Consider the following 27,298-nt stretch of genomic DNA (forward strand, 5'->3'; position numbering starts at 1 on the left):
AATCAAGTGATCCATTCCCTGTTCTCCACTTCCAGCTTCAGGCAATCAGAGGCTAGGGACACCCAGAGCACGGAGTTGCATTCCTGACCACCTTGGTTAATAGCTAGGCTCCTACCAAATTCACTATCCATTTTGGTCAATTTCACAGTCATAGGATTTTAAAAACTATAAATGTCATGATTTCAGCTATTTAAATCTGAAATTTCATGGTGTTGTAATTGTAGAGATCCTGACCCAAAAAGGAGTTTATTGGGGGTTTGCAAGGTTATTGTAGGGGACGTTGTGGTACTGTTACCCTTACTTCTGCGCTGCTGCTGGCAGTGGTGCTGCCTTCAGAGCTGGGCAGCTGGAGTGTGGTGGCAGCTGTCTGGGAGCCCAGCTCTGAAGGCAGAGCTGCCGCCAGCAGCAGCACAGAAGTAAAGATGGCCTGGTGTGATACTTCCACCCTTACTTCTGTGCTGCTGCCTGCAGAGCTGGGTCCTTAGTCAGCAGTCATCACTCTCTGGCCGCCCAGCTCTGAAGGCAGCAGCGCAGAAGTAAGGGTGACATGGTATGGTATTGCCACCCTTACTTCTGCACTGGTGCTGGTGGGGTGCTGCCTTCAGAGCTGGATGCCCGGCCAACAGCCGCCACTCTCCAGCCACCCAGCTCTGAAGACAGTGCAGAAGTAAGGATGGCAATACCGCATCCCCCCACCCCCCACCCTAAAATAACTTTGCGACCTCTCTGCAACTCCCTATGGGTCAGGACCCCCAATTTGAGAAACGCTAGTCTGGACTGTGAAATCTGTATAGTATAGGGTAAAAGCACACAAAAGACCCAGATTTCATGGGGGGAGATGAGATTTCATGGTCTGTGACGTGTTTTTCATAGCCGTGAATTTGGGAGGGCCCTATTAATAGCCATTGATGGATCTATCCTCTATGAACATATCTAGTTCTTTTCTGAACCTCATGATTGTTTTGGCCTTCACAATATCCTCTGGCAAAGAGTTCCACAGGTTTACTGTGTGTTATGTGAAGAAGTACTTCCTTTTGTTAGTTTTAAACCTCCTGCCTATTAATTTCATTGGGTGACCCCTGGTTCTTTTGTTATGTGAAGGAGTAAATAACATATCCTTATTCACATTCTCTACACCAATCACAATTTTATAGACATCTATCATGTCTCCCCTTAGTTGTCTCTTTTCCAAGCTGAACAGTCAATATTTTTAATCTGTCCTCATAGAAAAGCTGCTCCATACCCTTAATCATTGTTGTCCTTCTCTGTACCTTTTCCAATTCTAATATTTGTGAGATGGGATGACCAGAATTGCATGAAGTATTCAGATGTGGGCATACCATGGATTTATATAGTCTATCTATTTCCTAATGGTTCCTGACATTCTATTTGCTTTTTTGACTGCTACTGCAGAGTGAGTGGATGTTTTCAGAGAACTATCCACAATGACTCTGAGATCTTTTTTTTGATTGGTAAAAGCTAAGTTAGACCCCATCATTTTATATGTAGAGTTGGGATTGTTTTCCAATATGCATTACTTTGCATTTATTAATACTGCATTTCATCTGCCGTTTTGTTGTCCAGTCACTCAGTTTTGTGAGATCCCTTTGTAACTCTTCGCAATCTGTTTTGGACGTAACTAATAAAACTAGTGAGGTAACAAATGCACTAGAGGTGTTCGTATGCCGAGTTTACCATTTGAAGACCAGCTCAGCATTTGCAGAGCTACATTGGTGGATGGTTTTCCAAGAAGCAGATAAACAGAGAAAAATTGCCACCAACAAAGAGTGCATTTATACCTGCCATGAAGAGGTCACATTATCAAGCAATTGAGTGCATCCAAATCTATCCGTCGCTATCAGGCATGGATGGGTCTTGGTGGATGGATTGATCACACCAGTCACATGTGAAATGCTATATGCTCCTGTACCAATCCTTCAGCTAATGAAATGCTTGTGTGCAAAGATGAGGTGCTCACCACCCTGCAAATGTTTGACCAGCAGCTTGCTTTGTATGGAGCTGTGCAGATGTGGCACGGATGAGGATTAGTGTGATAACGTGTCCGTCAGTGGTACCCTGGATAGAGATGATACTGACTATGAGCTTGATGAATAAATGTTTTCAGTCCTACATGTCAAGGATAACTTCCCTGAGATGACCGACGATCAATGCCTTTTTTATGTAAGCAATGCATCTCTCTGTTAATGATTTTTAAATAATACTTCGATTTTTTTAAGATTCTCAAATATATATCTACATAATTGTTACTGTTAACAATTAAAATTACATTTTAAGAGGCAGTGTACATAAACTGCGTTGATTATATACTTGTCTCTTTAAAAAAAAAATATGCAGCAAAAAGGAGAGATGAAGAAATGGAAAAGCCCAGCCTAGCTCCAAATGCCCTTATAACCTATTTATTCTTAAAGATTTGATGCACAATGGAATTTTTCTTCTATTTTACATTTGTATTATTCCTGTGAATTAATTTCTTAATTTTGAGAATAATGCTGCCACTTAGGGTTTTTTTGTTTTGGTATATAAAAAATAAACTTGATTTGAATATGGTAAAGATCATCATAAAACTTTACTTGAGCCTTATGTCCAGGAGGCTATACGTCTGACATGTTGACAAATAGTTAATAATCTTTCATTTTATTCAGTGCAGGCTTTCTACACTATATTTCTTAGATATTAATTAATATTGCTGTTATCCTGAAGTCATGTAAAAGAACTATTATGTAAATCTGTCCCTTGTGAAATTTTGAGCTGCTGTTCCTTTTGGCCTGGAAAAGGTCTTAACTCTGAGCAGGAGAATTTACCTGGTATTTGCTACTGGAAAAAAAGTTAATCTAAAGATATTTTCCTAGGCAATTTCTATCTGGTGCAGTATGCATGCGAAGAGCTACCTTAACATCATTGATGGTACTGTTGGTTTCACAAGTAATAAGTTTAGTAGTTTGTGACAGTGCCGTTCCTGTTTTCAGGGTGCTCTGTCTCTGAATGATACCTGATACATCAATTCACTTGCCAAATACCCATGGTGTAATCCTGGCCTTGTTGAAGTCAATGGTAAAACTTCCATTGACTTCAGTGGGGCCAAGATTTCAACCCATGTGCGTGAACTGAACCATGACAAGGATAGGGGCAAGTCATACATGTTTAGACCTATTGTGCAGCAGATCTCATAGCAGAGCTCAGAGCAATCCTACTGCTCTGTAAGTAAGAGAGCAGTAGGATTGCTCAGCGCTCCAGTATGATACTGGAGAAAAGCCTGTTGAGCGTCTTTGGGTTAAGTTTAGAGGCAAGAGAAACAAGGGTGATGTTGTGGTGGGCATCTGCTGTAGACTACCAGACCAGGAGACTGAGGTAGATGAGGCTTTCTTCAGACAACTAACATAAGTTTCCAGATCACAGGCACTGGTTTTCATGCGGACTTCAATCACCATGACAGCTGCTGGGAGAGCAATACAGCAGTGCACAGACAATCCAGGAAGTTTTTGGAGAGTGTTGGGGACAACTTCCTGGTGCAAGTGCTGGAGTAACCAACTAGGGTCCGTGCTCCTCTTGACCTGCTGCTCACAAACAGGGAAGAATTGGTAGGGGAAGTAGACGTGGGTGGCAACCTGGGCAGCAGTGATCATGAGATGGTCGAGTTCAGGATCCTGACAAAAGGAAGAAAGGAGAGCAGCAGAATACAGACCCTGGATTTCAGAAAAGCAGACTTCAACTCTCTCAGGGAACTGATGGGCAGGATCCCCTAGGAGGCTAATATGAGGGGGAAAGGAATCCAGGAGAGCTGGCTGTATTTTAAAGAAGCCTTATTGAGAGTGCAGAAACAAACCATCCTTATGTGCAGAAAGAATAGCAAATATGGTAGGCAACCATCTTGTCTTAACAAATCTTCGGTGAGATTAAACACAAAAAGGAAACTTACAAGAAGTGGAAACTTGGACAGATGACTAGGGAGCAGTATAAAAATATTGCTAGAGTATGCAGGGATGTAATCAGGAAGGCACAATTGGAGTTGCAGCTAGCAAGTTGCAGCTAGCAAGAAGGGTTTCTGCGGGTATGTTAGCAACAAGAAGGTGGTCAGGGAAAGTGTGGGACCCTTACTGAATGGGCGGGGGGCAACCTAGTGACAGATGATCTGGAAAAAGTTGAAGTACTCTGTGTTTTTTTTGTTTGTTTTTTTGGTTTTTTTTGGCCTCAGTCTTCACAGACAAGGTCAGCTTCCAGACTCCTGTACTGGGCAGCACAGTGTGGGGAGGAGGTGAGTAGCCTTCAATGGTGAAAGAACAGGTTAAGGATTATTTAGAAAAGCTAGACATGCACAAGTCCATGGGGTCAAACGCAATGCATCTGAGGGAGTTGACTGATATGATTGCAGAGCCATTGGCCATTATCTTTGAAAACTTGTGGCAATCAGGGGATGTCCTGGATGACTGGAAAAAGGCAAAAATAGTGCCCATCTTTAAAAAAGGGAAGGAAGGAGAATCCAGGGAACTACAGATCAGTCAGCCTCACCTCAGTCCTTGGAAAAATCATGGAGCGGGTCCTCAGGGAATCCATTTTGAAGCACTTGGAAGAGAGGAAGATGATCAGAACAGTCAACATGGATTCACCAAGGGCAAGTCATGCCTGACCAACCTGATTGCCTTCTATGATGAGAACTGGCTCTGTGGATATGGGGAAAGCAGTGAACATGATATGCCTTGAGTTTAGCAAAACTTTTAATACGGTCTCCCACAGTATTCTTTCCAGCAAGTTAAAGAAGTATGGATCAGATGAATGGACTATAAGGTGGATAGAAAGCGGGCTAGATTGTCGGGCTCAATGGGTAGTGATCAACGGCTCAATGTCTAGTTGGCAGCCAGTGTCAAGCGGAGTGCCCCAGGGGTCAGTCCTGGGGCCCTTTTTGTTCAACATCTTCATTAATGATCTGGATGATGGGATGGATTGCACCTTCAGCAAGTTTGTGGATGACGCTAAGCTGGGAGGAGAAGTAGATGCACTGGAGGGTAGGGATAGGGTCCAGAGTGACCTAAACAAATTGGAGGATTGGGCCAAAAGAAATCTGATGACGTTAAACCAGCAAAGAATCCTGTGGCACCTTATAGACTAACAGTTTTAGCTGTCTATCGGAATGCTTTCACAGTGAAAAGTGCAACGTAAGTGATTTCTTAAGCAAAAGAACTTAAGGCTGGAACTTTGTCTCTTTCCACTTGCATAGCAGCACATAATTGTTTAAGTCCTACATGATCCCTGGTAGTTTGCACAGTATTCTGTTGTATAATATTGAGAACTCAATCCTAGAGTTCAGGATTTTGAACTAACAGTCTATAAGGTGCCACAGGATTCTTTGCTGCTTTTACAGATCCAGACTAACACGGCTACCCCTCTGATACCTGATGAAGTTGTGGCACATTATTTAGGAGGAGAGACTGAGGGAACTGGGCTTATTTAGTCTGCAGAAGAGAAGAGTGAGGGGGGAATTTGATAGCAGCTTTCAACTACATGAAGGGAGGTTCCAAAGAGGATGGAGCTTGGCTGTTCTCATTGGTGCCAGATGACAGAACAAAGAGCAATGGTCTCATGCAGTAGGGGAGGTCTAGGTTGGATATTAGGAAAAACTATTTCACTAGGAAGGTGGTGAAGCACTGGAATGGGTTACCTAGGGAGATGGTGGAATCTCCATCCTTAAAAGGTTTTTAAGGCCCGGCTTGACAAAGCCCTGGGTGAGATGATTTAGTTGGTCCTGCTTTGAGCAGGGAGGTCTCTTCCAACCCTAACCTTCTATGAGAGTATGTGGTACAGGGTAAAGAAGAGAGCACATTTTGCTAAAAAGGAGGTGGCATTTAATGGAAAATGGAGTGAATTTCCTTGCTGTACATATTGCTCCTAAACTACCATTCAGAAGCACAAGTTATCCCTCCAAAGGACTAAGAGCACATTCTCAATCATGGGTTCCCTTGTTTGGGTCCAGGTTTTAGCATGGCTTTGACTTTGCCAAAGGGCTTAAACCCCTTTTTACCAAATCTCTATATTTGAAATATAGTGTATATCTGTGTATTTACTCACAGAAGTGTTTATTCCTTCTGGGAGTTCAGTGTAAGAGGTTAAATGTCAATTGCCCCCTGTGTTTTGATTGTATGCGCAATCACACTGGGTTTCAATGTTAGATTAGAGTGGAGGCTAAAGAGCCTTATTCTGACAAGGAAAGTACAGATTAAAACTATGTCACATGCTTCTTTTTTCCTTCAGTTTGATTGAAGAGGCAATTTGTCTTCTCTTTGTAAAAAGAGATCCTGTTTCTAGGTCTCATGCAATGGATGCAATACCATATATAGCTAACTTGTGTGTGACTGTGTGCCTATGCACAACTGGTTACCTTAGTTTAAACCAGGGATTGGCAACCTTTGGCACATGGCCTGCCAAGATAAGCCCCCTGGCAGGCTGGGCTGGTTTGTTTACCTGCTGTGTCCGCGGGTTTGGCTGATCATAGCTCCCACTGGCCGCGGTTCACCACTCCTGGCCAATGGGGGCTGTGGGAAGCGGCGGCCAGTACATCCCTTGTCCCATGCCGCTTCTTGCAGCCCCCGTTGGCCTGGAGCAGTGAACTGCGGCCTGTGGGAGCTGCGATCGGCCAAACCTGTGGATGCGGCAGATAAACAAACCCGCCCGGCCTGCCAGGTGGCTTACTCTGGCGGGCTGCATGCCAAAGGTTGCCGATCCCTGGTTTAAAATGTAGCGTGTGAATGGTTTAGAGGAAATATTTGCTGCTGTATCCTTGTCTAGCTCGTGGGTACCAAAGAGTATACACTCAGCTGCTGGGTTGGCACCTGATAAAATACTTAGAATGTTTTATCAGGACTAAGAGGACTATTGGACTAGTATGAGATGACATGCTATTGAAGATGGTAGGTGTGAAATGGTCATGAGACTGGAAGGGCTTAATGGATGGGTTTCAAACTGCATTTAAAAACCAGCCATGGAAGCATGTATGTTCTTATTTGGGGTAGATAAGCTTCATTTGAACTCACTGAAAATGAAATGACAACACTTACCATGTGTGGCAAAGTTCCTTCTCTCCCCTAGTAGGTCCTGCGCTTATTGGCGGATTTTCCTCCCCTCAGTGGTCTTCCCCTTGGATGAAACCCACAGTCTGGATCAACTCCTCCTATGTCTGTTTAGGAGTAGCAAGACTTGGGGGGAACCCGGTCCCACCCTCTACTCCAGGTTCCAGCCCAGGGCCGGAATTGCAGCAGTCTCTATAGTGCTACTTGTAACCGCTGCTTGACTGCTACAGCTCCCTGGGCTACTTCCCCATAGCCTTCTTCAAACACCTTCTTTATCCTCACCATAGGATCCTCCTGGTGTCTGATACTGCTTGATTGTATGGTGTTTCCTCAATCCTCCAGTAGTATACCCTCTCAGTTCTTAGTTCCTTGTGTCTCTGACTCCCAGCTCCTCATACACACTTCCTTCCTCTGGCTCCTCCACCCCTGACTGGGGTGAGCTCCCCTTTTTATATCAGGTGCCCTGATTAGCCTGTCCTGATTGGCTGCAGGTGCTCCAATCAATGTAGCTCTCTCTGGTGCCTTCTAGAAAGTTCTTAATTGGCCCCAGGTGCCCTGATTAGCCTGTCCTGATTGGCTGCAGGTGCTCCAATCAGTGTAGCTCTCTCTGGTGCCTTCTAGAAAGTTCTTAATTGGCCCCAGGTGCCTTAATTATCCTGGAGCAACTGCCATTTTGGTTCCCATGGTACTAGGGATTTGCTTAGCCTGGGGCTAACATACCTGTTCCTGAGTACTTTCCTATAGCCATCCGGCCTTGCTCCATCACACATGGTTCTGTGGAACTTATTAGTTCATTACTGCATTGTATATCAAGCTGTTGAACTGTTTCATGTTGCAGTTGGAGGATTCGCCTTGAGGGTCTTTCTGGCTCTAAAGCTCGAATTCTTAAAGCCGAGGTTGTTAAAGTTGAATTCTAAAGTCTTAGGTTGTTATGCTGAAGCCAGAGCTACAGATACACCTTTCTGTTAAAAAATAAAATGACATATATGAATTCAAAGTCCGATCATTGATAACACAAAGTAAGGCTTCTAAACCCAAAGTGAAATAGATACCATATTATACTGTGTGCTTTTTGTTAAGCATCTTTTGTGCTTGTAAATTTAATCTGTATGGAATTACATTTAATTCCAAACTCCTGTGAAAAATTGATTAACTTTCTAACGCTTTTTCTTATTGGCAGAGAGCTCTCAAAGTTTAAAACCTATGTAAACCCTACAGAGCTGAGAAGATCCTCTATCAATATTTTGCTGTCATTATTGCCTCTCCCTCATCATTTTGGGACCATAAAATCTGAGGTAACGAATTAGCATGATTGATTTCTGTGAGATTATTTTTGTCAGCATTTTTCAGAAATAATCTACGAATGTTACACGTGACGTTGCAGTGCTGACTCAATGGTCCTGTGGTTTGTCCTCTGCACAAAAGGGTACAGGTTTGGTCGGTCTTCCAGATTGTTAGGGCTGTTGAAGCAGCAAGCTCAACTCTTATCAGGCTGTAGGGGAAGTGAAAGCAGATGGTATACCTTGCTTTCCAGCATTCCCTCTGGCTAATATAAGAACAGCCTCCATAAAGGTTCCCAAGGGATGTACCTCCATCCTCAGGGTAAGAAATTATGGCAATAGGGATGTACTTGTGGAGAGAGAGAAGAAAAGTGTAGGTTAGGATATTACTGTGCTCACGTGTGATGTCAGGCCAGTTTAGTTTAAGGATATTCAAAGTCTGAATATCTTAAAAATCCACAAGGTTCCTCCATCTTCCGATGGAGTTTGACTTACTCTGCTTTCTTTGTTATGCTGCAATTATACCAAGGCCAATTTTGCTGTCTAGTTAACTGCTCCATTTAGCACTAACTTTCTTGTATCCAGCTCTTCACTTACAGAAGAAATAATATGGTACATCACAGATGTTGGTAATGCTGCAGAGAGACAAATACTTTCATTTTGGGTTAGTTAAATTACTTAATAGTAAAACCAATCAAATAACGATGCAAGTGCTCTGAGATTATCAAATCCATGTCTATGCTAATTGATATTAAAGGAAATTTATTCTTTCTTCAGGTTGTCCTGGAAGGAAAATTCAGCAATGATGACAGCTCATCATCATATGATAAACCAGTAACCTTCCTTTCCTTGAAGTTGAGGCTTGTGAATATACTAATAGGAGCTTTGCAAACTGAAACAGACCCCAACAACACTCAAATGATACTAGGTTATTTGAATGTATTTATTTATTTTTTGTTTTATGCTGGATTATAAGAAAAATCCTGAACTCTAGGATTGAGTTCTCAATATTATACAACAGAATACTGTGCAAACTACCAGGGATCATGTAGGACTTAAACAATTATGTGCTGCTATGCAAGTGGAAAGAGACAAAGTTCCAGCCTTAAGTTCTTTTGCTTAAGAAATCACTTACGTTGCACTTTTCACTGTGAAAGCATTCCGATAGACAACTAAAATTGTCCCAGTAATGTTTAGTAAGTATTATCCCCATTTTACAGATGGGGAAATCATAGATACTGCGTCCGCACAGCTAGTTCATTGAGCCCTCTGAACATGTAGTTATATTTATCTGTCACTAGGACTGTTGTAGCACCTAGAGGATAGGGTCAAGATCAGGACCCATTGAACTAGGTGCTGTACATACACATAGTCAAAGTCGGTCCCTGCCCAGCTCCTTTTAAATCAGTGTCTGATGCCTTGTCCTTGTAAAGGTAGTGTGTGCAGTGCATTAAAAAAAATCCCATCTCCATACTTTCTATGCTTGCAGAGAGTGGACAGCTTTTTCGGAGTTGAGTTCAGGGAGTTTTTAATGAAGAAGGAGTTAAGATTTAAAAACAAAAAAAAAGCTTTATTAAAAAACAAAGGCCTTTCCGAGTTGAGAGGAGCATAAGGAACTTTTGTCAAGCCAAGTGAATTTAAAATAATGTATAGCAAAATCTGAGCTAGTCTATCACCCTCTGTGTTGAATTTCAGAGTCTGAAGCAAATTCTTGTGGCTATCATAAACCCTTAAACAGATCTTTTATAAAAGTGAGCACTGACACATTTTTATAGATTTAAGCAGCACACACACTGCTTTTCACACATTTGAACTGTAAGCAGTTCACCTCTTGTGTTTTAATGTTGCAGGAGCGATGTTAAATATTGTTCAAGACTCAGCACTTTTAGAAGCCATTGGCTGTCAGATGGAAATGGTGAGTTTTTTTTGTGTTAAAGATGAACTTTTTTAGAAAAACATATTACTGTATTATACCTACTTTTTCCAAGATATCTAAGCTGATTCCATTAGGTTTTGCCTTTTTATTCTTCTAAGTACATCTTCTAAGATTGTTTTCAGATATGCAGAACCACTAACCTATACAGTCTTGTCCCTCATTCATGCTGATTTCAATTTACAGAATGGTGGCGAAAATAACCTTTTGAAAAACCACCGTCGCACTAACAGTGGCATTAGTACAGCAAGTGGAGGAAGCACAGAGCCCACAACTCCAGATAGTGAGAGACCAGCACAAGCACTTCTAAGAGATTACGGTAAGGAGTGAAGCTTTTTTTATTTTTTTTTAAATTGCCATTATATCCCAATTTTACAAAACTCCTTTCCAGGTTGTGTTTGACTTACTGAGACCTTTAGATGTATGAAGGATATTTTCAACCAGAGGTGATGGGTATTGTGGGTAGCCCTTTGGATCTGGCGTTAACTGCTAAATTTTGCTCCTATTTGTATTTATCTATTAGCTTTCAGTCCTGTTATAAGGTATTTTGTTAGTATTCTTATAATAGTAGAGTGAGCTTGAAAGCTTATGAAAAATGGGAAAGAAGTTAATAAACTGCTTATCTTTGTAATGTAGTTTTTGAGCCTCTTACAATTTGCAGCTGATACTGGGGCAGATCGTCAGGTAGTTTAAATTGCCATAGTTCCATTGATTTTGGTTCAGGTGTGACAATTTACGCAAGTTGATGATCTGCCATTCTTAAATCATAGTTAAAAGGATTCTGGTTTGAAAATTAATTATAGTCCTCTAAAACAGGACATCAGCTACACAGATCACTTGATATATAATATGTTAAAATTTTGTTTTGCTTTAGTTTGATATAGTTTGGAGTTTGTTTGACCTTATAATAAAATCCACCCCGTACTAAATCAGTATGCAGTGATCCAGCTGAGTTTAGTGAAAGCCTGGATTCCCATTTGTATCTATTTGTCGGTCTTTGATTAAATCATTAATGTTAACCAGATGTACCTGAGAACAGACCACCTTAGTATGCTGTCTACTAAAGATGTAGAGTCTAGGGGCCAGGTCCTACACCATTGAAGATGAGTATTTCCATTGACTTCAATGGCAGGGGAAATCAATGTATGCTCGAAGTTTCATGTCCGCTGTTGAATTGTATCTGTGCAGGAATTCAGTTTGTCTGGAAATGGCTTACTTGATATCTGAATGCTGCTTTTTCAGCACATGGGTTTGTTTTTAATATGCATGTTTTAATTGGTATGAGTTTGCACTGAGACAAGTGCTTTTGGCATGTCTTATGCAAAGTATCTGTTTGTAGGGTTCATAGTGACCTTTCTTCTATGTATCCGTTACTGAATTCTGTGACTATGATACAGTCTAAAGACTGACTTTCATAATGTTTTGGCCAAAGACTTTTTAGCACTGTTAACATTGATTTTATTGGATTCTTGTACCCTATACAGACAAAATATAGTGTTCAGAATAGAAACATAATTTGGGAAGCTCATAAACACAGTTTTTTCATCTGGAGCCTCTAAGGAAAGTTCAAAAGAATCAGGATGCTCTATTTTCAAATTTTAACTATAATTGATACTTTGAGTTCTGTTACTAGTGTTCCAAAGAATGTCTTACTAAGAATTCCTGTTTTTTGTTTTGGTTTTTTTTAAATGTGTGATATGTATTCTTAATGAAGATTCATTTTTTCCATCATAATTCTCCTCTCTCTCTTAGTCACAGGCACCTGCTTCCTCTGGGCACCAGGGGTGCTCAAACCCCACTCTGCTCCAGGCCCCACCCCTGCCCCCACCCTATCCCTCTCCCAAGCCCCCACCCCTGCCCCGCCTCTTCTTGCCCCTGCTCCAGGCCCCACCCTGCCTCTTCCTGCCCAGTTCAGCCCCCTCCCCTGAGTGCACCCCATTCTCGCTCCTCCCTCTCCCTCCAGTGCCTCCTGCACACCGTTGAACAGCTGATCATGGTGGGTGGGAGGCACTGAGAGAGAGGGGGAGGAGTTGATTGGCAGGGTTGGCGAGGGATGGGAGGTGCTGGGTGGGGAAGAGGTGGCTGCCGGTGGGTGCTAAGCATCCACTAATTTTTTTTTTTTTTTTGGTGGGTGCTCCAGTCCCAACAGCTTTCATTTCTGAAATCAGTTTTTTCCCCTACTCCAGTCTTAACAAATTGAACCTAAATGACCCTCAAATATGAAATTATAAAGAAAGCAGATACTGAAAACGTACCATTTAATTTCAAGCCTGTGGTGCAGAAAAATCAAATGTTTGGAAATGATTGTAGTGCCGTTGCATCTTTTTTTCTCCCCAGGATTAATTTTCTCAATGCCTGGAGCTAATCTTTATGAAATCCTATAGTAATTTTCAGCATATGTATTTTAAGTAGAACACTATGTAATATTTGCACATCATATTAATGTCTTAATTAGTTGAAGTTATAAGTACTCAAACTATGAACTCTTACAGAAACTTAGAAACACTATAGCAAAAAGTTTCTGTATAAAGTAAACCTGCTGTTAGCCATTCCACAGCTCCACAATTTAAATGTAGTAGCTAGTATTATGCAGCATGCAGTGGACACCTAAAATGTGTTTTCAGATGAATTATTCTAACTACATTCAAATGGCAAATCTGGTAAAATGTGTACATATGCAGAAAGAGAGTATGCTTTGAGAGTAGAAGCTAGTCTGATTTAGATATATAACATGCTGGAGTTATAAACCAATTAATTAATCCATGTGAAATTTACTAAATTGCTAGCTTCTGAGGTGTTGTGTAATTTTGTTTTCTGTGCTTATTGTGGCTGCTTTGGCCTGTGCCTGACAGATTGCTTTGCTTATTGTTACTAATGCTTAGTTATTTTCCCTCCCTGTGGGATGTGGTATTGGGATTATATCCTAGCTCTTAATACAGATACAGCGGCTGGACTACTGATTCGCAGTATTCATCTGGTAACACAAAGACTCAACTCACAGTGGAGACAGGACATGAGTATCTCACTAGCTGCATTAGAGCTTCTTTCTGGATTGGCAAAGGTGAGAGCTGAAGTTTCACTTGTTCTGGTTTTAAATAATTCAGGGATTCTGTCAAGCCACAAGATGTCCTACAAAAAGAAACAAGAGTTTTGTTGATTGAAATATGAAGCATGTTTTGCTGCTATTCTTGGAATGATTTTGCGGACTAGATAATTGTATAACACATTCAGGTTTTTAATGAGAAACCTTGGTTTAAAAGGCTACCACTGCAGTTCCAGGGCAGTTCACTGCTTGGAAAATCTACCAGGGCAATGAGCCCATTTAAAAATCCTTGCTGTAAAGGCCACATACTGCTTTTCCCCTTCCTTCTGCCCTGAAAACAGTCATTCTTGTAAACTGAAAATATACATATTATATTTTTAATAAGGAAATAGTATCTTTCTTTTTGAAATTTGTATTTCTGCTCCTCAGTCTGAAGCTAATTGGGCTTGCTGCTTCTCCCCTCTTCCCAGTTGAGTAGTTAGATCAATCCACTAGCTTGGATTTTGGCATTCCCTGCAGCAGTCCAGATGCTGAGCAGATTTCCTCCCACTGTATTTCTCTTTTTTTATTACTCCTGTGACCCTATTGTAATTTACCATTTTCCCTACCCCCAAAAAAACTCCAGCTATCTGTCAAGCCATCTTTTTTTATACCTACCTTTGGGCAATTGTCACTTGCCCCTTTTAACCTAATTTAAAGCCCTCTTCACCAGGTTGTCTAATCAGTGTGCAAAGATGCTTTTCCCCTTCTTGAGCAGGTGGACCCCATCTTTCCCAGCCGTCCTCCATCCTGGAGCAGCATCCCATGGTCATAAGAACGGCCATACTGGGTCAGACCAAAGGTCCATCAAGCCCAGTATCCTGTCCTCTGACGGTGGCCAATGACAGGTGCCCCAAAGGGAATGAACAGAGAGATTATTATCATCAAGTGATCCATGCCCTGTCACCCAGTCCCAGCTTCTGGCAAACAGAGGCTAGGGACACCATTCCTGCCCATCCTGGCTAAAAGCCATTGATGGACCTATCTTCCATGAATCTATCTAGCTCCCTTTTCAATCCAGTTATTGTATTGGCCTTCATAACACCCTCTGGCAAGGAGTTCCAGAGGTTGACAGTACCTTGTGTGAAAAAATACTTTCTTGTGTTTGTTTTAAACCTGCTACCTATTAATTTCATTTGGTGGCCCCTTGTTCTTGTATTATGAGAAGGAGTAAATAACACTTCCTTATTTACTTTCTCTATACTACTCATGATTTTACAGACCTCTATCATATCCCCACTTAGGCGCCTCTTTTCCAAGCTGAAAAGTCCCAGTCTTATTAATCTCTCCTCATAAGGAAGCTGGTCTATACCCCTAATCATTTTTGTTGCCCTTATCTGAACCTTTTCCAATTCTAATATGTCTTTTTTTGAGATGGGACGACCACATCTGCACGCAGTATTCAAGGTGTGGCAGTATCATGGATTTATATAGAGGCAATATGATATTTTCTGTCTTATTATCTATCCCTTTCTTGATGATTCCCAACATTCTGTTTGCTTTTTTGACTGCCGCTGCACATTGAGTGGATGATTTCAGAGAACTATCCACAATGACTCCAAGATCTCTTTCTTGAGTGATAACAGCTAATTTAGACCCCATCGCTGTATATGTATAGTTAGGATTATGTTTTCCAATGTGCATTACTTTGCATTTATCAACATTAAATTTCATCTGCCATTTTGTTGCCCAGTCACCCAGTTTTGTGAGATCCTTTTGTAGCTCTTCACAGTCTGCCTGGGACTTCAGTATCTTCAGTAGTTTTGTATCTGCAAATTTTGCCACCTCACTTTTACCGATCGTTTATGAATATGTTAAATAGGACTGGTTCCAGTACAGACCCCTGGGGCACACTACTATTTACCTCTCTCCATTCTGAAAACTGACCATTTATTCCTACCCTTTGTTTCTTATCTTTAAACCAGTTACCAATCCATGAGAGAACCTTCCCTCTTATCCCATGACTGCTTATTTTGCTTAAGAGACTTTGGTGAGGGACCTTGTCAAAGGCTTTCTGAAAATCTAAATACACTATATCCACTGGATCTCCTTAAAGAATTCTAGTAGATTGGTGAGGCATGATTTCCCTTTACAAAAACCATGTTGACTATTTCCCAACAAATTATGTTCATCTAATGGTCAAGGAAGCTGTCATAACTATGACCTCCTGAGGTCCCTTCCAATCCTGATACTCTATGATTCTATGGCCAGAAACACCAAAATCCTTTTACCTGTAAAGGGTTAAAAAGCTCAGAAAACGTGGCTGACACCTGACCCAAAGGACCAATAAAGGGACAAGATACTTTCAAATCTTGGTGAGGGGGAAGGCTTTTGTTTGTGCTTTTTTTTTTTTTTTTTTTTTGGTGGTAGTTCGCTCTTGGGACTAAATGGGACCAGACATCAATCCAGGCTCTCCAAATCTTTCTGAATCAGTCTCTCATATTTCAAACTTGTAAGTAACAGCCAGGCAAGGCGTGTTAGTTTAATTTTTGTTTTCTCAACTTGTAAATGTTCCTTTTTGCTGAGAGGATTTTACCTCTGTTTGCTGTAATTTTGAACCTAAGTCTAGAGGGGGTTTCTCTGGGCTCTATGAATCTAATTACCCTGTAAAGTTATTTTCCATCCTGACTTTACAGAGATGATTTTTACCTTTCTTTCTTTAATTAAAAGCATTCTTTTTAAGAACCTGATCGATTTTTCCTTGTTTTAAGATCCAAGGGGATTGGATCTGGACTCACCAGGAATTGGTGAGGGAAAGGAGGGGGGATGGTTAAATTCTCCTTGTGTTAAGATCCAAGGGGTGGGATCAGTGTTCACCAGGAACTTGGTGAAGAAGTCTCTCCCAGGGAGGGGAAGGTTTTGAGGGGAAAGAGAATGTTCCAGGTACTCAGAAATCTGGATGGTGGCAGCGAGACCAGATCTAAGCTGGTAGTTAAGCTTAGAGGTGTTTATGCAGGTCCCCACAGCTATACCCTAAAGTTCAGAGTGGGGGAGGAACCTTGACAGACGCCAAAGCTCTCCTGTCAATGCTATCTGTGCAGGCACGTGTTCATCTCCAGAATGCATCTGCCCCTGCCTGGGCCCTTACCCGTGAGGATGGATGATAATACCACATACACCCATGATTCCTTCACCCTGGCTCCAAGAGCCCTGTAGTCACTACAGATCTGCTCAGGGTTACATCTGGCATTATTATTAGTGCCCACTAATAAGAGAGCAGTAGAGAGACAGATGAGCCTTGGCAATCTTTCTGTAATGTCTTGGATACAGGCTTTAGGCAGGCAGCAACTTCCTGGGATGGCAAGTCAGGTTGGTAGATAGATGCTTCCATCCCCTTCCGAAGGGGGTGGGGGGAATCACCATCACCCCCACCCTATGCTGTCTCCTCTTAGGGGTGGTGGCCCTGAGCCTCCCAGCCTTGGGGGAGATGGCTTCTCTTCCTCATCCATGAGGTCTGATCATCTCCTCCTGTTGCCAGTACAGCATACTGGTTCTTGACCTTGATGGACTGGGTGAGGGTGGAGCACTATGTACTGCCTGAGGTCTCCTTCCCACAGAGCAGCCATTTTTCTTCCTGTTCTGGTGCCACTGTTGCCTTCTGTAGTCAGCTAGTGACCTCCATCCAGACGTCCCCACGTACATAATATCAATTAAGTCCTTGCATAATAAATGACATAAGCTCTTTGGCTAGGATCTGCCCCAACTTGTGTCTTGGACATCACTAACACTGTTTGGTACTCAGTAAATAAATAAAAATACCAGCCGATGTGAGAATCCAAATTCAACATGGGAATAACCATCAGAGTGCCATTGGGAAGTCTGTTGTAATCACTGGAGATGATTTGGCCTGAGACCAGCCTTCAGAACAGTTGGAGAATTGAAAGTCTTCAATGACACGCAAGTTGAAGGTGTGACAGTCTCTAACAGCAGCCCCACTGTGTGACATCCAGCTCTGGGATGTAGGAAAGGCTGCCTGTCTCTGGGCTCAGAGCTGTCCCCCCCCCACCAACAGAGGCATAGAATATCAGGGTTGGAAGGGACCTCAGGAGGTCATCTAGTCCAACCCTCTGCTCAAAGCAGGAGCAATTCCCAACTAAATCATCCCACGCAGGGCTTTGTCAAGCCTGACCTTAAAAACCTCCAAGAAAGGAGATTCTAACACCTTCCTAGGTAACCCATTCTAGTGCTTCACCACCCTCCTAGTGAAAAAGTTTTTCCTAATATCCAACCTAGACCTCCCCCACTGCAACTTGAGACCATTACTCCTTGTACTGTCATCTGCTACCACTGAGAACAGTCTAGATCAGGGGTCAGCATCCTTTCAGAAGTGGTGTGCCGAGTCTTCATTTATTCATGCTAATTTAAGGTTTCATGTGCCAGTAATACATTTTAACGTTTTTAGAAGATCTTTCTAGAAGTCTATAATATATAACTAAACTATTGTTGTATGTAAAGTAAATAAGGTTTTTAACATGTTTAAGAAGCTTCATTTAAAATTAAATTAAAATGCAGAGCCTCCTGAACCGGTGGCCAGGACCCACGCAGTGTGAGTGCCACTGAAAATCAGCTCGCATGCCATAGATTGCCTATCCCTGGTCTAGAGCCATCCTCTTTGGAACCCCCTTTCAGGTACTTGAGAGCAGCTATCAAATCCCTCCTCATTCTTCTCTCCTGCAGACTAAATAATCCCAGTTCCCTCAGCCTCTCCTCATAAATCATATGCTCCAGCCCCCTAATCATTTTTGTTGCCCTCGCCTGGACTCTTCCCAATTTTTCCACATCCTTCTTGTAGTGTGGGGCCCAAAACTGGACACAGCACTCCAGATGAGGCCTCCCCAATGCCGAATAGAGGGGAATGATCACATCCCTCGATGTGCTGGCAATGCCTCTGCTTATACAGCCCAAAATGCCGTTAGCCTTCTTAGCAACAAGGGCACACTGTTGACTCATATCAAGCTTCTCATCCACTGTAACCCCTAGGTCCTTTTCTGCAGAACTGCTGCCTAGCCACTCGGTCCCCAGTCTGTAGCAGTGCATGAGATTCTTCCGTCCTAAGTGCAGGACTCTGCACTTGTCCTTGTTGAACCTCATCAGATTTCTTTTGGCCCAATCCTCTAATTTGTCTAGGTCCCTCTGTATCCTACCCCAACCCTCCAGCGTATCTACCACTCCTCCCAGTTTAGTGTCATCTGCAAACTTGCTGAGGGTGCAGTCCACGCCATCCTCCCAATCATTAATGAAGATACTAAACAAAACTGGCCCCAGGACCAACCCTTGGGGCACTCCGCTTGATACCAGCTGCCATCTAGACATGGAGGCATTGATCTACCTGTTGAGCCCGATGATCTAGCCAGCTTTCTATCCACCTTATAGTCCATTCATCCAGCCCCATACTTCTTTAACTTGCTGGCAAGAATACATATCAAAAGCTTTGCTAAAGTCAAGGAATAACATGTCCACTGCTTTCCCCTCACTCACAGAGCCATCATAGAGTTATCTCATCATAGAAGGCAATTAAGTTAGTCAGGCATGACTTGCCCTTGGTGAATCCATGCTGACTGTTCCTGATCACTTTCCTCTCCAAGTGCTTCAGAATTGATTCCTTGAGGACCTGCTTCTTGAGTTTTCCAGGGACTGAGGTGAGGCTGACTGGCCTGTAGTTCCCCGGATCCTCCTCCTTCCCTTTTTTAAAGATGGGCACTACATTAGCCTTTTTCCAGTCATCTGGGACCTCCCCAATTGCCATGAGTTTTCAAAGATAATGGCCAATGGCTCTGCAATCACATCCACCAACTCCTTTAGCACCCTTGGATGCAGTGCATCCGGCCCCATGGACTTGTGCTTGTCCAGCTTTTCTAAATAGGCATGATGTAGATGTATACACTAGCAGGCAAAGTACTGTCTGAGGCCAGGAATTGTAGCTCCCTCTTCTAGGCACCGGGGACTGCCTTGTTACATGAGAAGTTTCTAAGGTGTGGCTAAATTATAGGGAGCAGGGAAATGCAAGTGGGCTGATTGCATCAGTGTTAGCTGTATGGCTAGAGCAATCCAATTTGGGAGGAGGGAAGACAGAAGGACAGTTTTTCATCTTTAACTCTGTATCAAGCCAACCTTTGCCCCCTAGTTTGTGGTACTGTTCGCTAGCTTCCAAGATGTTGGACTCTGGCTCTATGGTTGTCCTACCAGGCCAGAAGTTCCTTCCCATTTATATGTTGGGGAGTTTCCCACTAATTAGTCAGAGAGGGGCCTGGCGAAAGAAGCAAAGTAATTACTGCTGAAAGGATCTGCTCCACAGACTGCTTTCCTTTCACTTCCTCTTTTCCTGCGAGAAAGCTGCGATGTTAACTGAAGGCTGAGAGCAGAAAGTTCCATTTTGGAGTGAAGTCACACAAAAGAGAGTTGTCAGAGGTTAGTGATGCCAAAACCCAGACAAGTGGATAGGTCCAATTACCTGCATGAGAGAGGTGACAACCCGTAAGTTCCAAAATAAGGAAGCTAAGCAGAAATCCATCTTGCAGCAAGTCCACTAGTAAACCAGCTGGTGTCCTCAGTTCTTTAGATGTAAACCAGTACATACTGCGGTAGGATTCGTGCACAATCTCTTCACTGTGACTTTGGTGTTCCATTGCACATCAGCATTACATTAAACGTGTCTTACTCACAGTGCTTTCCTGTATATTAGAGAGCGGCGCTCAACTGTTTTGTATTTCTTAGCATTTAGAAGCACTAAAACAAGTTTTCTCTTTTCTGAAAGAGTTCCTGAAGAAATTCTCAGCTGATAGTGTCTCCACTGCTTGCTTTACTTAGGTGAAGGTGATTGTTGATTCAGCTGACAGAAAGCGAGCTGTCAGTTCAGTATGCAGTTACATTGTGTACCAGTGCAGCCGTCCAGCTCCACTCCACTCTAGAGATCTTCACTCCATGATCGTTGCAGCATTTCAATGCCTCTGTGTCTGGCTCACTGAACATCCCGACATGATGGATGAGAAGGTGAGAGGATCTGTGCTGTTCCTGTTTAATGGAGGGAAGTTTGTAGGGTAAATTAAATTCTTGCTGTTCTGTGCTAGAAGGCTTGCACATCTAAACCACCTGTTCTTGGGTACTTTTCATGTGTATATTTCTAGCGTTAAAGAAATGCAGTTAATTTGAAATCCTATAAACATAAACTAACTTCTGTCTGACTCTAAGTTGTGTTGCTAGAGGTGAGAGGGCATGGAGAGTGGGGTGAGGGGTAGGAGAACGGTGAAATGCATTGGTGGTGGGGAAGATATAGGGGATTGGGGTAAATGGAACCACCTGAGGGACTTATGAAAATGGGGTTAGATTGGGGGAATACAGATTTGGAATTGTAGGGGCTTAAAGGGGTGTCATGGAGCTGTGCTCCTTGGTCTCAGAATGGGTGGAGGCTGTGAGAGGTTGAAAGCAAATTCAGGGGGTAAGAGGGCATAGATATACAAGGGGGAAGAGGGTACCTGGGGTGGGCATGGAGAGGAGACTTGGAGACAGATGTGTCTGAACAGGACTCCTCTCTGTCAGACCTTATTGACAAACCGACTTAAAATTTTGGCACTCATTGAAAAGACAGGAAAAATCTTTTCAAACTCACTTTCTGTCAGGGAGTTAAGTTGAAGTTGTGTTTAGGTGAAGTCCAACTAACCCACACAAACCACTCACTCACTTTCTTTACAAAAATCTGTGCCTAAAAACAACCTTCACAAGTATCCAAAAATGAAAAAGTGAGGGCTCTAGCTAATTCCCCAATGCTCCACAATCCTTCATTGCTCACTCTCATCTGCATAGGCTGGGAGATTGATAACTTGAGAACTAGTGAAATGATGATGTGATGAGTCATGAAATGAAAGTCAAATAACTGAGAGGAGAAAGGGATTTTTAGTCAGATTACTTAAAACTGTTTTATGCAGTGTGATTGTAGCCATGTGGGTCCCCGGGTATTAGAGAGGCAAGGTGTGGATGAGGTAATATCAATAAAAGATATTCCCTCACCCATCTCATCTCACTCTGTTTTATCTGTTAACCCCCATTTAACTTCCATGCCTAACATTTTAGCTAAAGGAAGCCTTCCTTAAAGATCCAGCATCCTTAAACCTTCAATTAAGGTGTGGGAGCTTACAGTAAACAAGCTCTGAGACCCACAACAAATTCTTCAGCAAAACTGAAAGGAGAGCAGAGTTGACATTCCATAAAATTTCTGAGATAAAATAAGCAGGAGGAAAAAAACACCACTTCATCATAAAGAAGCAAAAAAAGAACATACGCCGAGTTTAAAAAAAAAAATCCTTTGGTCACCTTTAACGATGTTCTGTAAACAGTGTTTTGTTTGGGAATCATGGTCTTAGGTGGTGGTTAGCAAGAGTAGGCTTAAATAGAAGTGTAGGGCATTCTTCGAGGGGCAGATTACTCTATTGACTTCAGTGGAGATGTACTGACCTACCTCAGCTGAGGAGCTCACCCATTATGGTGACAGTGCTCCTTATATTTTGTTGTTTTAAATCAGTTTGTCTCTGCATCTGCATATTTTGAACACTCTGGGCCAATATTTAATGTGCACCCACAAACAGTTATAGCCTAGGTGTGTGCACAAATACACACACTGCCAATGCTCCACAATCTCAACGCAGCAATATGAAGATCTGTATTTTGAAGTAGCACTTATACACCATTAGCGGTCAGAGTCCTAAAAGGTTTTCATTTTTATCAAATGGCTTTCCCCAGTGAATTGGGGGCTGAGCTGTTATGTCTTTGGCAGAATGGTCTCAGTGGATTTTGTGTGTTCTTTCACACATTGAAGGTTTTTAACATTGATCACACATTGACTATATGCAGTTAACTCAGATCATCACTTTACATTCCATATAATCCAGCTCATTCTGGATTCATGAGGTGGTCTTTAATTCCTTTAAAAATATTTTAGAGGCCACTGTCGTGGGATGGCAGCAGTGCAGAGCTTTGTCACCTAGCCATCTTAGGTCTGTTAGAGGCCTGGCACCTTATTCCTTGGCAGTATCTTGTGCAGACCAGTGTATCATCAGGAATTTCCTGGATTATAAGGGGGAAAAATTGCTATAGCTCCCCAGATAGAAGGGAATTCAATGTGTGTTAGTAAACCATGTGTAAATTCCATGGCTTTCCTCTACAAGATACAGTAGAACCTCAGAGTTAGGAACACCAGAGTTACAAACTGACCAGTCAGCCGCACACTTTGTTTGGAACCAGAAGTAGACAATCAGGCAGTAGCAGAAACCCCCCCACCCCCAATAAAAAAGGCAAATATAGTACAGTATTGTGTTAAACATAAACTACTAAAAAAATAAAGGCAAGGCAGCATTGTTCTTCTATGTAGTAAAGTTTCAAAGCTGTATTAAGTCAACATTCAGTTGTAAACTTTTGAAAAACCAACTATAATGTTTTGTTCATAGTTACAAACATTTCAGAGTTACAAACAACCTCCATTCCCAAGGTGTTCATAAGTCTGAGGTTCTACTGCAAACGATATTTCTCCCCTGGAATATTCAAGTTTGACCCTTCTACAACAACACTGGGAGCTACAGCCTACCTTGCAACAGCTCACAAAGAAAAGTTTTCATTCTTTGGGTTTTTATGTGACATAACTGCAGTTCAGGAAAGTTCAGCAGAATGGCCTCGTCACCAGCAACCCTTCTCTCAGTCACAGCTATGGATGCACTAATTCACAACTTGTGTGTCTCAATAGATTTGATGCTACTTAGCTATTTAGTTGTAGCTTTTTCATTGAGGCTGAATGAGCAAGCTAAGGGTTTCATTTTACATTATGAAGGTTCTTTGCAAGTACAAGGGCTAGAAACTTTAAAGAAGAAAAGCTGACTGTGAAGAAATAGTAGAAATTATGGAAAAGAGCTGCAACACTGGTATTCTGCTTAAAACATCAGACGCATGACACAATCTCTCTGAAATGCATTTAATGCATGTCTGCTTAAATATTTTTATAAGAGACTTTTTCTGGATCACTCTCCTAATAACATCCCCTCTGTTGTGTTCCACATATATAACTGTGAAGAAATGGTATATAATTTAACTTGTACATACAATTTAGCAGCATTCTTCTATAATGTGTTTTTGTACAAATTCGTCAAAGCTTTTTTGAGGGCTTAGGTTTTTGCATTCTACCATGTATGTGTGCAGTTGGGATAGTCTTCTAGCAGTGGCAAGAGCCTCAAAATTTACTTGATCAGCAAAACTCACATGGCAGAACTTCATTTGAATTGACAATACATGATTCATAGATTCATAGATTCTAGGACTGGAAGGGACTTCGAGAGGTCGAGTCCAGTCCCCTGCCCTCATGTCTTTCTACTGTCTAGACAGTATTTGGTCCTGCCAAGATGGGTGAGATGATATTGTTTATTGGTCCAACTTCTGTTGATAAGAGAGACAAATCTTTGAGCTACACAGAGCTCTTCTTTAGGTCCAGGAAAGGCGTGTCACAGTTTAAATGCAAGGTCGAACAAATAGTTTAGCATAAGTAGTTAGCACATGTTCTAAGGGATCATTCAAGGTGAAGTGATCCATTAACACCCCTGCAGTCTAGGACAAAAAGAGGGGGGGGGTAGTGGGTTGCAGATTATTGTAATAAGCCATCAATCTAGTGTCTGTATTAAGACCATGATTCTTAGTATTTAGCACAGTTACGGATTTAAGCTCCCAGACTTCTCTTTTGAAACTCTTGTGCAGTTTTGAGAATGAAGACTGATAGGTCAGATATATAGTGTGTGATAGGATCAGGCCAGATGGCTACAGGAGAGTGTTAGAAGGCAGAGATATTAGTCCCAGATTAAGGAGATCCCTTTTCCCTGGGTAAGGTAACGGGCAGTTCCAGAACAAGCAGGAACTTGCTGGAACCAACTAAGGCAGGCAGGCTAATTAGGACACCTGGAGCCAATTAAGAAGAAACTGCTAGAATCAATTAGGACAGGCTGGCTACTCAGGGCACCTGAGTTAAAAAGGACCTCACTTCAGTTTGTAGCGTGAGGAGCCAGGAGCAAGAGGCACTAGGAGCTGAGAGTGAGAAGGCATATTGCTGGAGAAATGAGGAGTACAAGCATTATCAGACACCAGGAGAAAGGTCCTGTGGTGAGGATAAAGAAGGTGTTGGGAGGAGGCCAGGGGGAAGTAACCCAGGGAGTTGTAGCTGTCGCGCAGCTGTACCAGGAGGCAGTCTAGACAGCTGCAATCCACAGGGCCCTGGGCTGGAACCCAGGGTAGAGGTCGACCCTGGTTCCCCACAAACCTCACAACTCCTGATCAGACACAGGAGGAATTGGCCTGGACTGTGGCTTCTACCAGAGGGGAAGGTCTCTGGGCTGTTTCCTGACCCACATGGTGAATCTCTGAGGTGAGCAAATCCACCAATAAGCTCAGGACCCACCAAGGTAGAGGAGAAACTTTGTCACAAGTGAGCGCTTCATGAATAGTGTTCGCCCACAGGTGATTGGGTGCTTTTGTCTTTTATTATTTTCCTGTGAGTTCATTTGAGTGTGTAGTGATTCTGGTTTCACCCCCATAGTTGTTTCTGGAGCACTTAGTGCACTGGATGAGGTCCAACATATGTTATGATAGGCATGTGTAGGACCCAGGAATCTTGAAAGGTGGGTTGTGGGAGGTATTGATCATTGTAGCAGTGGAAATATGTCTGCGGGTTTTGCATCTCTTGTTCTGGCAGGGTGTTAAGGTTTCCTCCCCCACTCTGAACTTTAGGGTACAGATGTGGGGACCTGCATGGACCCTTCTAAACTTAATTCCTAGCTTAGATCTGGTAACACTGCCACCATCCAGAGATCAGTGTCTGGCACACATTCTGTTTCCCCAAAACCTTCCCTGGAGAACACAGATCCAAACTCCTTGGATCTTAACACAAGGAGAAATTAACCATTCCCCGTCCTTTCTCCCCCACCAATCCCTGGTGAATTCAGACCCAATCCCCTTGGGTCTTAAAACAAGGGGAAAAAATAATTAATCAGGTTCTTAAAAAGAAAGCTCTTAATTAAAGAAAGAAAAGGTAAAAATTATTTCTGTAAAATCAGGATGGAAAATGCTTTACAGGGTACTTAGATTCATATAGCCCAGAGGAAATCCCCTCTAGCCTCAGGTTCAAAGTTACAGCAAACAGAGGTAAAAATCCTTCCAGCAAAAGAAGCATTTACAAATTGAGAAAAACAAAATTAAAACTAATCCGCCTTGCCTGGCTACTTACAAGTTTGGACCATGAAAGACTGATTTAGAAAGATTTGGAGAGTCTGAGTTGATGTCCCTCTCAGTCCCGAGAGCGAACAACAACAACAACACAAAGAGCACAAAGACTTCCCTCCACCAAGATTTGAAAGTATCTTGTCCCCTCATTGGTCCTCTGGTCAGGTGTCAGCCAGGTTTACTGAGCTTCTTAACCCTTTACAGGTAAAAGAGACATTAACCCTTAACCATCAGTTTATGACACGCCCCCCAAATCTCAGACAGTGTGGAACCACACTGGCGGTGATTTCTTCCTACAACTTTAGAATAAACAGATTAATAAAACACATGCACCTTTACATATACTACTAATTATGTAAAACTACAAGTTCAAGAACAATTTTTAACCATTTGATTCTGGGAAACTTTCACGGGAGAGTGCATCAGCTACTTTGTTAGAAGCTCCTGAAATGTGTTGAATTTCGAAATCAAAATCTTGGAGAGCTAAACTCCATCGAAGAAGTTTTTTGTTGTTTCCCTTGGCAGTATGAAGCCACTTTAGTGCAGCATGGTCGGTTTGTAGCTGGAAGCGCTGTCCCCAAACGTATGGGCATAGCTTTTCCAGGGCATACACAATGGCGTAGCATTCTTTTTCACTGATGGACCAGTGGCTTTCCCTCTCAGACAGTTTCTTGCTGAGAAACACGACCGGATGGAAGTTTTGATCCGGTCCTTCCTGCATTAAAACTGCTCCTACACCACGCTCAGATGCATCTGTGGTTACTAGGAATGGTTTGTCAAAGTCTGGGGCCCTTAGCACAGGGTCAGACATGAGTGTTGCCTTAAGCTGCGTAAAGGCCTTCTGACACTCATCAGTCCACTTAACTGCATTTGGCTGTGTCTTTCTGGTCAGGTCTGTTAGTGGGGCAGCGATTTGGCTATAGTGTAGTACAAATCGCCTGTAATATCCGGCCAAGCCTAAGAAGGATTGGACCTGTTTCTTTGACTTTGGGACAGGCCCCTTTTGGATAGCATCCACCTTGGCCTGTAGGGGAGTTATCGTTCCTTGACCCACCTGGTGTCCAAGGTAAGTCACTCTGTTTTGGCCTATTTGACACTTTTTAGCCTTAACAGTTAGTCCTGCCTGCTTGATGCGCTTGAAGACTTTTTCCAAGTGTTCCAGGTGTTCTGCCCATGAATCAGAAAAAATGGCCACATCATCGAGGTAGGCAACTGCAGACTCTCCCAATCCTGCTAGGAGACCATCTACAAGTCTTTGGAAGGTGGCGGGTGCATTTCGCAGCCCGAAGAGAAGCACATTAAATTCATACACCCCTGCATGGGTGATGAAGGCTGACCTTTCTTTGGCGGGTTCATTTAGCGGTACTTGCCAGTACCCCTTGGTTAAGTCTAATGTAGAGATAAACTGGGCACGTCCCAATTTCTCCAATAGCTCATCGGTGTGCGGCATTGGATAGTTGTCGGGACGAGTTACAGCATTTAGCTTACGGTAGTCCACGCAAAAGCGTATTTCCCCATCTGGTTTGGGAACTACAACCACTGGAGATGCCCATGCACTGGTAGAGGGGCGGATTATACCCATCTGTAGCATGTTTTGGATCTCCCATTCTATAGCAACTTGGGCATGAGGAGACACCCGGTAGGGTGGGGTTCTAATTGGGTAAGCATTACCTGTGTCAAT

The 27,298-nt window shown here is 42.6% G+C and overlaps 1 protein-coding gene across 6 annotated transcripts in view; it reads left to right on the top strand.

Annotated features, from left to right (window-relative positions):
• The window catches only part of RALGAPB (Ral GTPase activating protein non-catalytic subunit beta), a 142,874-nt gene that overhangs the window by 66,355 nt on the left and 49,221 nt on the right, over window positions 1–27,298 (top strand). For 4 of the 6 annotated variants that reach the window (XM_039498169.1, XM_039498168.1, XM_039498171.1 and 1 more), the window contains 6 exons: window positions 8,260–8,374; window positions 9,137–9,287; window positions 10,210–10,274; window positions 10,479–10,611; window positions 13,220–13,353; window positions 20,182–20,364. In XM_039498169.1, coding sequence (XP_039354103.1) covers window positions 8,260–8,374; window positions 9,137–9,287; window positions 10,210–10,274; window positions 10,479–10,611; window positions 13,220–13,353; window positions 20,182–20,364 — 781 coding nt within the window. The remainder of the gene's footprint in view (window positions 1–8,259; window positions 8,375–9,136; window positions 9,288–10,209; window positions 10,275–10,478; window positions 10,612–13,219; window positions 13,354–20,181; window positions 20,365–27,298) is intronic. The other 2 variants (XM_039498170.1, XM_039498172.1) reach the window with 1 other exon arrangement.

Source organism: Mauremys reevesii, linkage group 13 (genome assembly GCF_016161935.1).
Source record: "Mauremys reevesii isolate NIE-2019 linkage group 13, ASM1616193v1, whole genome shotgun sequence".
Taxonomy (NCBI): Eukaryota; Metazoa; Chordata; order Testudines; family Geoemydidae; genus Mauremys; species Mauremys reevesii.